The sequence below is a fragment of the Hylaeus volcanicus genome, chromosome 8, assembly GCF_026283585.1.
Source record: "Hylaeus volcanicus isolate JK05 chromosome 8, UHH_iyHylVolc1.0_haploid, whole genome shotgun sequence".
NCBI lineage: Eukaryota > Metazoa > Arthropoda > Insecta > Hymenoptera > Colletidae > Hylaeus > Hylaeus volcanicus.
In genome coordinates, this window is record NC_071983.1 from 12,352,160 (window position 1) to 12,367,943 (window position 15,784).

Genomic DNA, 15,784 nt, shown 5'->3' on the forward strand with positions numbered 1-15,784 from the left:
TATATATATATATATACGTACAAATATAATATATATATAACCTCTTCCTTTTCGAAGTCGGTTAAAAATACGAAAAATCGGTAGAAATATAGAAGCAATATATATTCGTGCGGTTGTTATGACGAGCCATTTACAGTAGAGTTTGTAACATAAACAAGTCAATTTATCGTTAATACAGCAATACAGGAAGCGTAGAAGAAACGCGATAAAGGGAAAACTACGGATTTATCCGGCATTCGAATACGTGTCGACAACAGACATTTATCGTTTAATCGTTAACAATCCGCAGAGATATATTTCCGAGGGGATTTGTTATTAATCGCCCCCTAAACGATCACGACGAGACGCTGCGTTCAACGGGACCGCGATTTAAATGCGTGCATACGAGAAGCGACACCCCAATGGAGACGCGTGCTGCGGTGAATGAACGTTCAGGAACAATCCATTTAACCCTTATTAGGTCAGTGTCAATGGCCACGATTGAAACGCCAGCGAAACGAGTTTTGTTATCGATAAGCGGCATTAGAAACCGCGCATTATTTAACATCTTACTGTTCGGTTATTTAACGTCTTACTTATCGATTGGATGTACAATGAGAACAATAGAGCATCCAACAAGTAAACTTCGATCAACTTCATTCGCAAATACATACAGGGTGTCATGCCTAAAACAGGCCACTTGAATATCTCATCCGATTGTGATGATAAGAAAAATATTTTACGTGGAATTTGAATGGTACGAAAGGGCCCATACGCTGAATCAATTATTCTTTTCAACGCGTCTCTTTGTAGGAGGATTTCATCGATGTTTTCTCACTCGTAAATGGGATCTTTTTTGTCGCATTACGTAGATGACATGAAAATGCATTCAGATGTGTATATTAACGAGACCTGGAATGATATTCTACTCGAAAAATTGATCTGAAACAAAAAATTAATGTCTATCGAAAATCGTAGACTACTATAATGACTCGACGACCAAGAACTTGTAAATGTAAACAAACATTTTTTTTTTAAGGATATTTAAAACAAGTTGTTTATTACGAACAGCCAACAAGACCAGAGGACGTGAAAAATAGTTAGATCTTGCTGCTATTAATCCAGAGACATTTGAAAGGATAAAGCAGAAATTTAAACTATCGAAGTACAAACGAAACGAAAAACGATACAAACGGGTACAAACAATTCTAAAGAATAGGGAAAAAACAGATTTCAAAAATCTCAATGTCGGGTGCTGATCATTTCTTTAATTTTTTTTTAATTATTAATTAATGAAGGTACAAACGAATCGATTGATGGTACAATCAAGTACAAACGAGATACTATCATTTTTTATAAAAAAAAATTAATTTTTGAAAAGTCGCGTGCCAGGTTTTCATAGCTCTCAATACTCGTAACGAAAGCGTCGAGTTATTCACAATCTGTGTTAATAATAAATCAGAAACTAAACGAGAAGTTAACGAGTCTCGTTATCGAGGAGCAGACCCGCGTTTCGTTCACGGTGAGAAGTTAGCTCCGAACGTATTTTTCGTGCGACTTACGGATCTCTCGTTTCTTCAAATATTCATGAGTGAACCGGCCAAACGAGCATATCTGATGCACACCGAACGTATCCCAGACTCCGCTTCTTCTCTCCCATCCGCGCCGGCTCTTTGACCTCAGCACCATTCTGCATAACGGTGCATCGGCCTGGACGTTTGCCTATTATGTCACTATATTCGCGAAAGGATGCTGTGTACCGTAACTATAGCCTGGATCGAGCCATCGCGAATTTTCCGAATCCGCGCACGATCGTCCGGATTGCGGTACAAGATGAGCATGGGAACAAAAATTGCGGACGGTGCATGGTTTCGCGAGCCACGAATAATCGCGTATGCAAAGGTGAACGGATTCGCAGGGAAAACGTAGTTATCATGGTCCGCGGCACGCGGCGTAAATACGCTTCATTCTGAACTTTCCGTTCAAGCTATCTCAGATTTGTACTGTGAAACGGAAAATTTTCTAAAAATTTGTTGCGAAATCGCGTATCGACATCCGAATAACGTGAAAAATATATGCACCGTGTCGTGAAGCGTTTACGACTTACGCGTCATGATGATCACTTTTCTGAGTTTCTCTTTTTTCAAAATGGAAATATTGAGATTCGGGTGATATTGAGCGTCGTTATGGCAACAATTATCGCTTGGTTATAGCTGCTGTTCATCCCCTAGTAGCACAAGAATATTGGTTAGATATTTTTTTCAAATATTAAAAAACTATTTTTTTAGCCACACTGTTTAAGACGAATAAAATATTTTTTTGAATATACAAAGACTCATTTGAGGGTTGCAGACTTGCGTATAAGCACATCTGTATATAACAGCCTCGCATATGAAAGAATTAAATGGTTTGGTATAGAATCGGTAAGAAATCATATCATAAAATTTGCAACATTCTATGATCATTTTTCTGATAAATTGTGTTCATGTTTATCGTGTTATAATAGAGTTCACCTAAATATGTCATTGCGATCGCAAAGAAAATTGTGACATAAAAAATAATCAAATAATTTAATACTAATTCTAACATGATCAAAGAATATTATGTAATAGGAAGCATGGTATGTCTGTTAAAATAGACCATTACAATTAAATTCATAACTGTACTCTGCAATGCATCTTGAACTGCAGACTTTTTTTTTTGACGATTATGGTTTCTGCACCACTGTGAATATTGTTAAGTATACGTCAGAAGTAAAATTATTAATCGTGATTACGCGGAGCGTATACGACCCACGTGTCTTGAATAGGAAGTAATAAAAAATCAGTCCGGCATGAAACGTGTTATGATCGATAAAATATATTTATATTCGATTCCTGCAACTCCTCTCGGCGTTCCTTACACGCTAGTCACGAATTTCTTTCCTTACGTTCATCATCGGGATTTTAATTTCACGAATATCGAGTTTATCAATTGATAAACCTCACTTGCAAATATCATCTACAGCAGGGATTCCGAAACGTTTTGAAAGTTTCTGCTTTAAAAGAAAAATATCTGCACTTGAGATATATACAAAAATATGCTTTATGTTAATTTTATTCAAAATTAAATTGTTTTCATTACGTATACGATTATATAATTTATATACGTATACATAATTTAAATACGTATACGATTAAATTTTTTCAGTCGTTATATATGAAAAAATTATTTAAAGAAAATCACCAGCTAAATTAAATTGTGTTATAAAACTCCGAAACTACAAAATATATATTTGCTATATCGCTACATTGTAAGCAGTATGATACAATAATATAATACTAAAAGTTGCGATGTACGCACTGTAAACTTTCCCAAACGCATACAGCTTTTGTGTACTAAATTGTGTTTTCAAATAACGTACTTGCGTAATTTTCTACTTCTGAAATTGAAAAGTAGAGGGATTTACTAAATAAAACAAGTAAAATATTTAAAACGATATCAGAAAAATGTATTTCGGTGATGATCGTATTAATATAGACAGAGATCTGTAACGTTTTTCGATATTACAATTTTCTTTCATTAAAAATCGACTACTCTTGCAATATTAATTGACTTCATAAATAAGAAGCAGTAGAACACGTGTTCAAAGATTTCGAGGAGGAAAAATGTGGGCAGTAACAGTTTTTATTTGGGTGGTGTTTTGAAAATCATTTAAAGGTCAACCAATTTTTTTTTTAATGAGATGAGGTATTTTCATTATTGTAGCTGATAAAAAGAACCAATTCAAACATGTGATGTATTGATCTTCAGATTACCTTGCGAGGAGTTATTCTGATAGAATCATACTCCAACATACGGAATCAACATATTATACATATTTGGATAGTTTACCAGTTACTTTCAAACTGATAAATAAAGTTTTCCACGGAACTATAAGATGACTTTATATAGTTGTTATATTTACCAGTAAGCTTCCGCGACTAACATAACGGTATTATGAAAAATAAGAATCATAACTACCTGATACAACAGTTAGAACAACTTTTCAGAACATTAATTGCGGTAGATAGTTACATTAATTATTCCATCTTATTTGCATTCACTCTATTCCCGACCTATTTATCATAGTCTCTAATAATTCCTTAACATAACTCGTATTATTCTTAATTGTTCTCAGACAGCTGGAATCCGGCACAGACCTGTTATTTACGATTCGTTTCGTACCGAGGAGTTTTCTCTATTTGCATCGTTATACTGTCTCGGTGCCCGATGTCTGTGGTTTGTTTTACGTTAGACTAATTGCCACTAATTACGACTCGACACGATTCCGCGGGAACCCCTGAAAGAAATCCGAAAGACTGAGATTCCTTCAAGAAGCGAGGTGGTTTGCTCGCCTACCGTAAGCGTGATAGTTTCGTACGAAACGTTGAGCCAAGAATTGAACGAAATTGTTAAAATGTATAATTAGTTATGGGAGAACGTTATAATTTTTAACTTTTTTGTTCTAAAAAAAAAAACATACATTAACACCTTCGTTATTGAAATGTATTAGATCTCTGTCTATATATGAAATTCTGGCACGAAGAAATTTAATTTAAATCAATAATACAAATTGTGTTTAGTTTCTTTCCACTGTATTATATGTATTATTACGTAGAAACATCAGTTATCTGTTCAATAATTAATCTCGATACAGTGTCAACCAATGTCAACGTCTTCATAATCACGACGCAACAGTACAAATCAGGGTTAATATAAATTCAAATGTGATTCGAATGGTTTAACTTGTGGACTGCTTTCCTTCATATAAGATACTAATATAATTATGGCAATTCTGACATTAATAGCAAAAATACTTCCAATGGTATCACATATTACAATTGTACAAGTCGTCGCCGTTTCAATTTTCTAATTGTTTAAAAAATACTAGCACTTGTGATTCGCACATTTTTTTTAATGTTTACGAAAATTGCCGAATTTTTAACTCTGGAACCATTAAACATACGAAACTTCTCATTTTACGTATCAGTCGAGAAGGATAAATAGGACATTCACGATACAAGAATACTAAAAATATTTTCATTACTAAATTACTCTTAGCTGATGAAGAAAACCTAAACAAGTCGTATATTATCCAAAATAACAACGTCTCTACTTACTACCTTAATTTTTAATTTACCAATTTTAAGACGTTCTACTGTCCTACATTTCGATATATCGACTTAATTCTATTGATGTATTGATTTTTTTTTTTTTTAAAGGGTGTTCGATGCTGACCAAAATTCGTCGTACAAAAATTCTCCAATCGTAGAAATTATGCAAGCAATACTATACAAAATGGCTTGCAAGTTTAAGGTGGTTAACCCTTTGTACTCGAAAGGTGACTCTCAGTCACCGCTAGGTTTTCTTTAGGTTTAATATCTTTGGAATTCGAAGTGTCAATAAAATGATTGTCGTTGAGGCAAAGGTGACCTGATTCTCAAATCTCAAACTAAGTTCCATCCAAATCACCGTTATAGGTAGAAGATATTTTTTGTTAACCCTTTGCACTCGAGAGGTGATTCTCAGTCACCGTTAGGTTTCACGCAGCAAAACTACAATACCTAATGTTTCTTTAGGTTTCATTTCTTTGGAGCTGGAAGTGTCAATAAAATAATTGTCGGCGAGGTAAAGGTGATTTTATTTTCAAATCTATATAGCTTAGAATTCATGGCAATAGAACGCTAAGAACCATCTCGCGTTGCTGGTAGATGCCAGAAAACAAGTTCGAGTGCAAAGTGTTAATAGTTGATGAACAATCGAGTGTACGAAAGCAATCGCAAATGTTACGTCATTTCGCAGTACCGGACGTGTTTCTTCGTGTTAATCGACTTCGAAAAGAGGAGCTTCTCGTTCAGTCAGTGACTCTCACCGGGAAAAAGAATTGGCAAACAGGAGAGGTTCCGAGAATCAAAGGGTAGGATCACTCGCCACTAAAGGCCGTTTATAGCCTCTCGAGCTCGGAGCGCGTCGCTCTTTTAACTCTGCTGAACCAGGAAGGCGAGGCAGCAGAAAATAGAAGAATTAGAAACGTCTGAAATCGTTAAAACGCGCGTGCTCGCATTACTCCTGAACTAATATGTGCCACTCTCGCTGTGTCTTTATACACCTCTACTATCTCTCTCCGTGTATACTTACGAACGAAGTGCGCTCAGTCAGCACGTACGTAGATGCCTAGGAACGTAATACAAGGTGTCTCGCTGGAAAGCGCCGTCGTATCTTTCCTACTATGAATTAACACGTTACGTGCCGAACCGATTTTTGGTTACTTTCCAATCAGGACACGTGGCTTATATATGTCTTCATCGCTTGCTTCTGTCGTATAACATGCAATATTCACAATGGCGGAAAAACCGTAATCATCAAGAAAAAAGTCTGCTGTTTAAGATGCATTGCAGAGAACAGTTTCGAATTTAATTTCAATTATTTATTTTAACAGACATACGATTGGATATTTACTCTATCACACGAGTTCCATGCTCCCTAATATTCTTTGATCGTGTTAGAATTAGTATTAAATTATTTCATTTAGGTGAACTTTGTTATAACACGATAAACATAAATGCGATTTATCAGGAAAATGATCATAGAACGTTACAAATTTTCTGGTACGATTTCTTATCGATTGTATACTATATTATTATTTTTCAACATTATTTTGGTAAGAACGGCATAGAGCAAAAAACTTCTTTATCATTTTTCCCTAAAGTGTTGGAAAAGTTGTCACAAATGAGTGGAGATATATAAAACTGACCATGCTCATACTCGCCTATATGTTATGGTTCTTATGGCAAATCTTATGGCAAATTGTAATGGTAAGTACGACCATTACCAGTTTTACATGTTTCTATCCATTTTTGACAACTTTCTCATCGCTTAAGGGAAAAATGATACAGAAGATTTTTGTTCTATGGGTGTGCCCTGTAAATAGTCCTGGATGAATTTTTTGTTTCCAACCTGATCCAAACATGGCTATTTTTTAGCATCCTCCTTTAAAATCTGTTAAGATAAATATACTTGTTTTAAAATAACTTCTTCCTGAAATATTCAGTTACAAAAATCAATGAAAGTAGGTACAAAATATAATGTATTCAATATAAAAACAATATATATATATATATACATAATATATAAATATGTTTTGTATTAATTTTTTTTATTTATATATTCGTTATCAAAAGACAATATCCTAAAATCCCTTTTGGAAACACCCTTTATATTAGAGACCAAGCCACTACTTTCTACTTTTTAGCCGGACACCCTATATGTCGTATTTCCCAATCGAACAGTCACCCCTCGTTCTCTTCTCGATTCTTTTTTCCTATGCGAGGGTCTCTCAAACAAATAGACCTACCGCCTGGAATTGGTTGTAGCCTGTGCGAGCAAACACACGTACAAGTATTTCGATGATTGTGTTATTTCTACGCATAAAGCGGTGGCACTTTTCTCTGTCTCTGGACAGGTGAATCTTTCGACTGTGTTTTTGGCAGAAAAGGCTATTTACAATTTCATCGGCACTTCGTGAGTCAACACTTTCGCTGCGGACGAAAATAAGTAGCCGTTCGCTGGGAGTTGCAATAATGATACTTTTTGTAATGAAAAATTTCTTGGAAATGTTCTAATATGATTATTTAGAAACACATGTATTTGTGCGAACTTATTTTATATATAATATGAGTGCCAAAAAAAAAAAAAAATGAAAGCTTAAAAATAATAAAAACAACCATATATTTTCAGTTGAACCGATTTTATAAGCGATTTTATAAGTATAAAACTTACAGTTTTATTTTTCATATTTGCTTTTCTATGTGTACAGGTTGAGGTGATCATCTTTTGGACCTTCAGTCACTTTCTCGTAGGCCATTATTCCGTGTCTTCAATGGTTTCAAATACGTCCTAGACCGAAAAGTTAAAGGAACACCCTCGAGGTCACGGATTTGAAACCAATGAAGACAGAAAGTTGGAAAGGATTACGGGGAAGTGGCTAATAGTACAACATGGCAAATCCTTACGTGATAGCATTTCTTCAAGTTAAAATCAGTTGAGAAACATATGTTGCACAGGAAGGCAACTACAGTGGGTGTAGAAAGTATTCTGAGATATGTAGAATATCATTGATTATAAAAAAAGAAGTTAGTAAACTACAATTTCACAAAAAAAGATAAAATTCATCGATGTACGAATACATTCTACAACCACTGTATATGTATACATAAAAAAATAAATGAAGCAAATAAAACGCTAAGCATTATTGTTGCTTTTCGCTAAAATATTCGAATTATCTGAAAAGTTAAAAATTAGAGGCATTATTTTTATGTATGAGAACATAAGTGAATAGTGTTATGTCTACGAAGAGTCTACAGGTGCGTTAATAAAAGGATATCTGTTAATTGAAATGACGAGGTGAACAGATAATTGACCGAATCAATGGACTGAATTATATACACACGTCACCTCTGATTACGATAGTCTGTTGTAACGCATTCTCGCGACTAAATTGATTGGGTCTCATTTGCATCGCAGTACGTTCAGCGAACAGTAAGTCTTTAATTATAAGATCGGATTCAACTCCGTCTTGATCAAGTCAGTTTCGATTACCAAGAAAGTGCGACCACCTCGTGGAAAAACATTCGCGTGTAATAGCAGCAGCATTGCGATTCCCACATTTAACCCTTATTTAGACTTAGGGGAATTAGACACCCGAATTAAGGTGAAACAGCTCTTCACCAAATTAAGGAGAGGTTTTACCGTCGAGATGAGTGGAACATGCATGAAGTTCTGGAATTTCTTTTAAATATATAATAAATACTTTTGGATATAAGTTTCAAAGTAATATATGTAAGTTTGTCGTCTATTGACACAAACTTAGGCCCACGATTCGAACTCTGAAGGAGTCGTTACGGCTAACCACTCGCACGCCTCGAGACTCGGGTAGTTAGTTACAATCGCTCGAGAGATTCACAGCTACAATTCTGCTGTCTAGAATCCAAGATTATTATATTGTAAATTGTTAAGCCTGGATCTTTAATCCTAATCCGGACTTTGTTATCGATTCAGGTAATGCACCGGGTGAAGCTCACTTGTGTTATTCATGTAATTATTTAAATAATAATTTATGTAATTGTCTTTAATACAATATTCCAGTATTGTTTTTGCTACATCAACACAAGTCGTCATTTTAATCTCTCGGTTTCCGCATCCTTTTGTTATAAGCCCCAAGCTTATAACTTACAGTGGGTGTAGAATGTATTCGTACACCGATCAATTTACCAACATATTTTTGTGTGAAATTGTAGTTTATTCGCTTCTTTTTTTTATAATCAATGATATTTTACATATTCTCGGAAGTCCCTAAGATAGATATAGTCCAAACAACATTTATTATAATAGTTAATATAATTTGTGAAATTAACAAAAAAATGCGAAAAGTGGATAAAAGTATAGAAGCAATAAGTATTTGTACGATTCTTACGACGCAAACACATTAGTTTATTGCCTCGTACGAGTTAGAAAACATCAAATTTCCAGTAAAGTACTTTTAAAAAAGGTTCTGATAGAGGAATGGAAAAAGATCCCACAGTTACAATTATAAAATCAAAAGGAAATCCCACGACGGAAGTATTATATACTTGTAAATTAATGTAAATTTCTTTTTTTTTTTAAACTTTTTTTTAAGTTTTAAAAATTGAACAGTTGTGCGAATACTTATTGCTTCAACATTCTTGTTAATTTGGCAACTTACATAAATAGCTATTTCTTTTTTTTCGTAATCTATCTATTCTAGAGATTTCCAAGAATATGTAGAATGTTATTGTTTATAAAAAATAAGTTAATAAATCACAATTTTACACAGTTTTTTTGGAAATTGATCGGTGTACGAATACTTTCTACACTCACTGTATATATATTTTTGTATAATTGCAAGTTAAATTTCAATTTTTGTATGGAAAAAAGGGTCCAAAATGGCGGCTCTAGCTCAGATCAAATAAATAAATGAATGGCGTCTGGTGATCGTAATGGGTAACAGAGCGGTCTTCCGCTTCCATCCTCAATCAATCATTAAAGCACCAGTTATACTTCCGATATCGTTGAGATCGACTCAGGCAGCCGTTGGTTAAGAAAATCGTCACGTGAAAACGAACCTCGGATCGAAAGGGAATTACGGAATCCTCTCATTCGAGAGGAAAAAGAGAGAATACGTGTGCGGAGTCGACGACGGAGAATCTCTATTGGCGGTGTAATAATCCACGACAGGAATGGTTATGCTCTTAACACGCAGCAACGTGTACGCAAAAGTAAACACGTCGAGTATGTTTAACAGAAGAGAGAAACGCACACGCTCGACCCGTGTGCGCGCCCACCTTTTCTTTCGCTCAATTTTTTTTTTTCCCCCAACGAACAATCCTGCCAGTCTCTTTCACCCCTCATAGTCGGTGACTAACACACAAAGCAGACGGTGCCCTTACCGTAAATCGTCGACACGCGGAGGAGGAAAAAAAAATGAGGAGCCACAGCGCGCAACGTGGCTTCGTGTTCGCAACGTGTACGTGCTCCTGCGTGGGCGACCCCGTCCAACGGCATATCGAGTGCCTGCAGACCGACGGAAAAGTGCACGGTGCACTTACAGTTCCAAGGCGAGCGTCGAATTACCGATACTGTTATGGAAATTTATCCTGGTGTCAACATGCGTGAGCTTTCACTACTTTTTTCCTGTCGGATAAGACGCTACGCGTTGGCAGCTCCCGCGGGAAGCTAACTACCATCGCTTCGTACGATCTAGCAGGAAAAGTCGCTACGTGCTTGAGTTTGAAAACGACAGGTTTCACCTGGGATGGACGCGTTTGACCCTTTGAGCGCGGAATGATTTTTTCTGGAAATTCTAAGAGAGATTTAAAGGTGTGGATTTTAAAAAAAAATATCACCTCATAGAGAATGACAAAACGAAACTTTTTTTATACTTACAGTTTATTCATAGGAAGTTTAGTTTCAAAAATAAAAATTGAAAACTTGGAAGATCTGTTTTCTGAAATTCAGTTTTTTGCAACGAACTTCTAACTTTTCAATTTCTATTTTCGAAACTAACCATCCTATGATTAAACTGTAAATATTTAAAAAAAAAAGAGATTCGTCTCATTATTCCGTATGGGCTGATGTTTTTTTTTTTTTAAATTAATTTAACGAATATAAACAATTCTCTGATCCCATTTCTAGGCCTTTAGAGTGTGAATGTGTGTACTAAATATTAAAAATATACTGTCAACAAAAACAATTTTCTTTTTTCAATTGCAAATCTAAAAGTTTTGTGGATTTGCTCATATATACGCCCTTCGCAATGAAAGCGAATAATAATTCGTAACTCAGTTATGTTATGTCGTCTCAAAAATCTCTTTCGTACGCCTTTAAACATGTTAATTCAAAGAAAGCATTTACGATAAGTAATGTCACGTTCCTTTAAAAAAGACAACACCAAAGAAATTTTTTATAATCACTTACAGAATAAGTAATTAAAATTTTCGAATTAGCTAAACATTGCAAGTTTAAGATTTAGAGATTATCGTTATAAATGATGAAAATGCGGAGTCTAATTTTTGTTTCGAATTCGCAGCGGCTTCCCTTTCTTGAGTAATCATTAAGAATGTGAAATACAGGCTTGACTCATAGTTTTGTATGAATTAATATAAACGAGGTAATACGCATTAATTATTGCATGAATGTTCTGTGTTAATTATTGTTAGGTATGTTAAATCCTTTTTTTAATTTTAGTAAACTGATTACGAACGATTGCTTTAGAAACAGGTAAGTCGTTCATGGTTCTTCGAGCATAAAATTTATTAGAACGCTTTGGACACGTAGGTTTGATCCTTCTTAATGATAAAAAATATTTCTTTTTATAAATTATATATAGAGAAATGAAAATTACAGGAAACACAATGCGTGGACCGAAGAAAAAATAAATGCAGTAAATATTGAAATAACTATATGTAAGATATAATATGTATAAAGCGTTACTTGATCATTTTAATAGAGAAATATGATAGTCCTTTGTCTTCTGGATTGCATATCATAATTTTTTTCAGTGGCACTCTACATTTTATCAGAACTTTTGCTTTTAACCCAACGCCATTATGTTGATCAACTTCGAAAACTTCTACGGAGAATACACTTCCAAACACTCGTTTGAATTTTTGCATAATCATATTCGTAATTGAATGTCACGTCTTAGAAGGTGACACCATGGTAACTGAAACATAAGTGCCATACATATATGCATGACTTTAACAGTGAACGTGTTGAGAGGTAAACGAAACGATTACCCTTGCAGATGAGAAATTCCCCGTCCGTGTTTGGTGCTTTCATGAGAAACTACGAATTTCCATCTGGGAATTTTAAACCGTTAAAAGATTCTCGCTTATACGATGAATCAACATTTATAAATTATTCGGAATGGACCTAGAATCCTTAAAAGAAGAGTGAATCGCCTTTGGAACGTAGCAGTTGCCTTTCCATCAACCTTTTCAAAATACATTTCCATTGTTAATAGTAAAATTAAGGTAGACGAAATAATTCTATACATTTATAAATTAAATATCTAATTCCTTGCTTGAGGGAGACATCTTTTAAAATGTTTGAAAGGCCTCAGTCGATAAATAAAAAGGGAAGAAGAAAAAACTTATTGGACCCTTAGGCATGTTGGAAAATGTCTTTTTAGGTTTACGTGGAATTTAGGTTGAAAACAATTTACAGTAAAGCCCCCCCTCCCTAAATACGAAGCTCCATCATCTGAACGTTCTATTGAACGAAAAATTTGATTTTTAAATTAATAAAGAAATAAATAAATACAAATTTTGCAACAGTTGAAACAGTAAACGAAATTAATGATGAGGATGTAACTTTTCACGCCGAAACATTCATGGTATTTGATGAAGTTATCAGTAGTTTGAAGTACACAGAGAATAATAACTATGCACAGTTACTTATGATAAGAAAATGATGTGATTTAGCAGAGAAAAAGATATCGGATCCTTGTATCGAAATTACATAATTATATCCTTAATAATATTGAAACAAATTGTCAATTTCGTCAATTTTATTCGAATAAATTGAGATATAATATAAAATGAAAGATTGCGTATTCCCATATCCAGCCACTTTCGTGTTTCAATTAGTGCGGATACGGAAGACTCTGCTGTATTCAATTTAATTTTATCTATTCAACCCTACAGTGCGCATTGACACAAATGTGCATCAACCGTATTTTTCTTTGATATTTCATTACACAACAGCGTGAACAACAATTTATACACTGTTGCTAACAGAAATAAAACATCTACGTTATAAAAAAAAAGGTCACTGTACCATTGATGATAACTATTATTGCGCCAAATCTGACAGTTGCTATTTGTATTTTTGCGGTAGAGCGTTATTTGTGTTTGATTCGATTTGAAAAATTGCGCACCGCAGGGTTAGTTCAATGTTCTCACTCTGCCAACTGTTCGAACCCAAAACTCAAAGTTCATTGATACAATTAATTATTCCTCTGAGAGAGGCCAACGTTGAGATAGATATTAAATATATTATCCTCATTCTTTGATTTCCATACATCGATGCGGTAGAGTGATATTTGTGTTTGATTCGATTTGAAAAATTGCGCACCGCAGGGTTAGTTTAATGTTCTCACTCTGCCAACTGTTCGAACCCAAAACTCAAAGTTCATTGATACAATTAATTATTCCTCTGAGAGAGGCCAACGTTGAGATAGACATTAAATATATTATCCTCATTCTTTGATTTCTATACATTTATCTCCTATCGTTAGGGTCTTCCACGATAAACTAGGACTGAATGCAACCCGGTCCAAATAGTTCTTTCCCCGAGCACGGGGAGTGCCATTAATATTTGCGATGCTTCGACACACGTACGGTAATCCTAGCGGGATGGTGATTTATGTTGCGCATAATTCCGGAGCCTGATGGTAAACAGTATTAGAAGTATACGTCGTACGGTTAATGCAGACCACTGCAGGACATTCATGCTCTCGTCTGGTTCCGTGAAGTCAATAATTTATTACGATGGGCTTTGGCTCGAGCGAGACTCAATATTGACCGTGCTCGGATAGAGGATACGGCGCCGTTCGCCGTAGAATACAATAAATTCGATTGCAGAGTCGTTCCACAAACGTTTGCAACTGCTTACTCGAGCTTAAATTAGCCCTTGCACTCGAAGGGCGACTTAGAAGCGGCAGTCTTTGTTTATCTTTAATTTCGTTGAAGCACGAACTGTTCGTAGCGATATTGGTTCGTATATAGGCTCCTAAGCTGCAAACTGGAACACTTTGAAGTAGAAGTAAGATACTTTATTTCCACGACGCACCGATCGTGGCAAAAGAAGGGTTTAGTCGTCTAAATTGTCAGGTCTCTGTAACGAAACGAGTGCAAAGAGTTAAGAAGGCAAAGCCAGAGGAACGGGCCAGTCGATGTCTGGCTGAATGGAGCAGCGATCGACCATTCCTACCGAATGAAAAATTATTGGGAGGAGCGCTGGTGCCCGGCGATTTATTATGTGGTCGTGCGTTATGGATTTTCGATATTTGCCGGTGGACACGATAAAAGTACACCCCTGACAACGAACGGACGAACATCGAGCTAAATACTTGTCAACGTGTCAGAGAGTCCTCGAACGATATTTCGTTCGCTGGAAAAGGAACAGTCGAGAAACGTGTAGCGTATCTTATCTGAACAGACCCGAAGGAGGATAGAATTTGAAGGATGCGCAGGAAACGGCTCGATTCACTGTTTCCCTAACCACTTCTAGCGTGATTTCTTCACCGATTACGAAGGCTGGAGGAGAATGTTCTACGCCCTTCCGGAACAGGTGAGTCGAGAACCGATAACAGCCTACTTGGGAGAGTAAGAAAATATTCTGAAAAAATTCTAGAAGGACGTAAACCGATTCGATGTTACAAAAGTTTGCATATATCAAGAGACACCGGTGAAAAATTACCCGTAGGGTAATTCATTCTTACTTCGTAAATGGAAAATTATTTCTTACCTCGTATCTGTACACATGTTGCTGCGATGGTCTTCACGAGAAAATATAAGACAGCCTATCGATGTCTGACCTGGGCGACGAATCTTTCTTGCGAGAGTTGAAGCACCATTAATACGCGAAACAACACAAACGAACGCGCGTCAACGACTGACTCGAGCCTCGAGGCAGCACGAGTACGAGGTACGAGCACGAGTTAAGAGTAGCACGAAGAGCGTCGATTACCGGCGAAGACGCCCGAAGTCGCATTCGAAGAGCTGATTTTCTCAACCCGCGACCCTACCGGTTCCAACCCTTCCATTTTATCCGTAATTAAGATTGGTAAATATACCTAAACACAGGTCCTCAGAGATGCTTTAAGGTACTTCCCAGTCAAGTCAAAAGTGACACTTTTCCATTAGTATACAACTAAATACCGAAATGGAGAATTGAATAGAGATGTCGTAACATTTCTTAGACAGTGATAACATCTGCAAAGATATATTCTTATCGAAATGATCGTTTCAGCGAAATTTTAGTTGATTCAACTTTTCAAGACAAAGAATAAACTGTATATCAGCCAAGAATAACAATTATTTTAGAATAAAGTTGATATTTTGTTTGGAAATGAATGTTTTTCTACGAATTAATTTTGTGCAAATTTATAAAATTCTTACCACTTTTTCATACGTTTGTTATAGATATATAAAACTAATGTCCAACCCTACAACTACAATTTCTTTTTATGAATTTATTCTAA

General features: G+C 35.5%; 1 protein-coding gene across 1 annotated transcript in view; it reads right to left on the bottom strand.

Annotated features, from left to right (window-relative positions):
* LOC128880954 (uncharacterized) overlaps positions 1 to 15,320 on the bottom strand; it is a 52,787-nt gene extending 37,467 nt beyond the window's left edge. Inside the window, exon 1 of the mRNA XM_054131562.1 lies at positions 15,049 to 15,320. Within this exon, the coding sequence (XP_053987537.1) occupies positions 15,049 to 15,065 (17 nt within the window). The 5' untranslated portion in view covers positions 15,066 to 15,320. The remainder of the gene's footprint in view (positions 1 to 15,048) is intronic.
* Between the last annotated feature and the right edge of the window lie 464 nt (positions 15,321 to 15,784).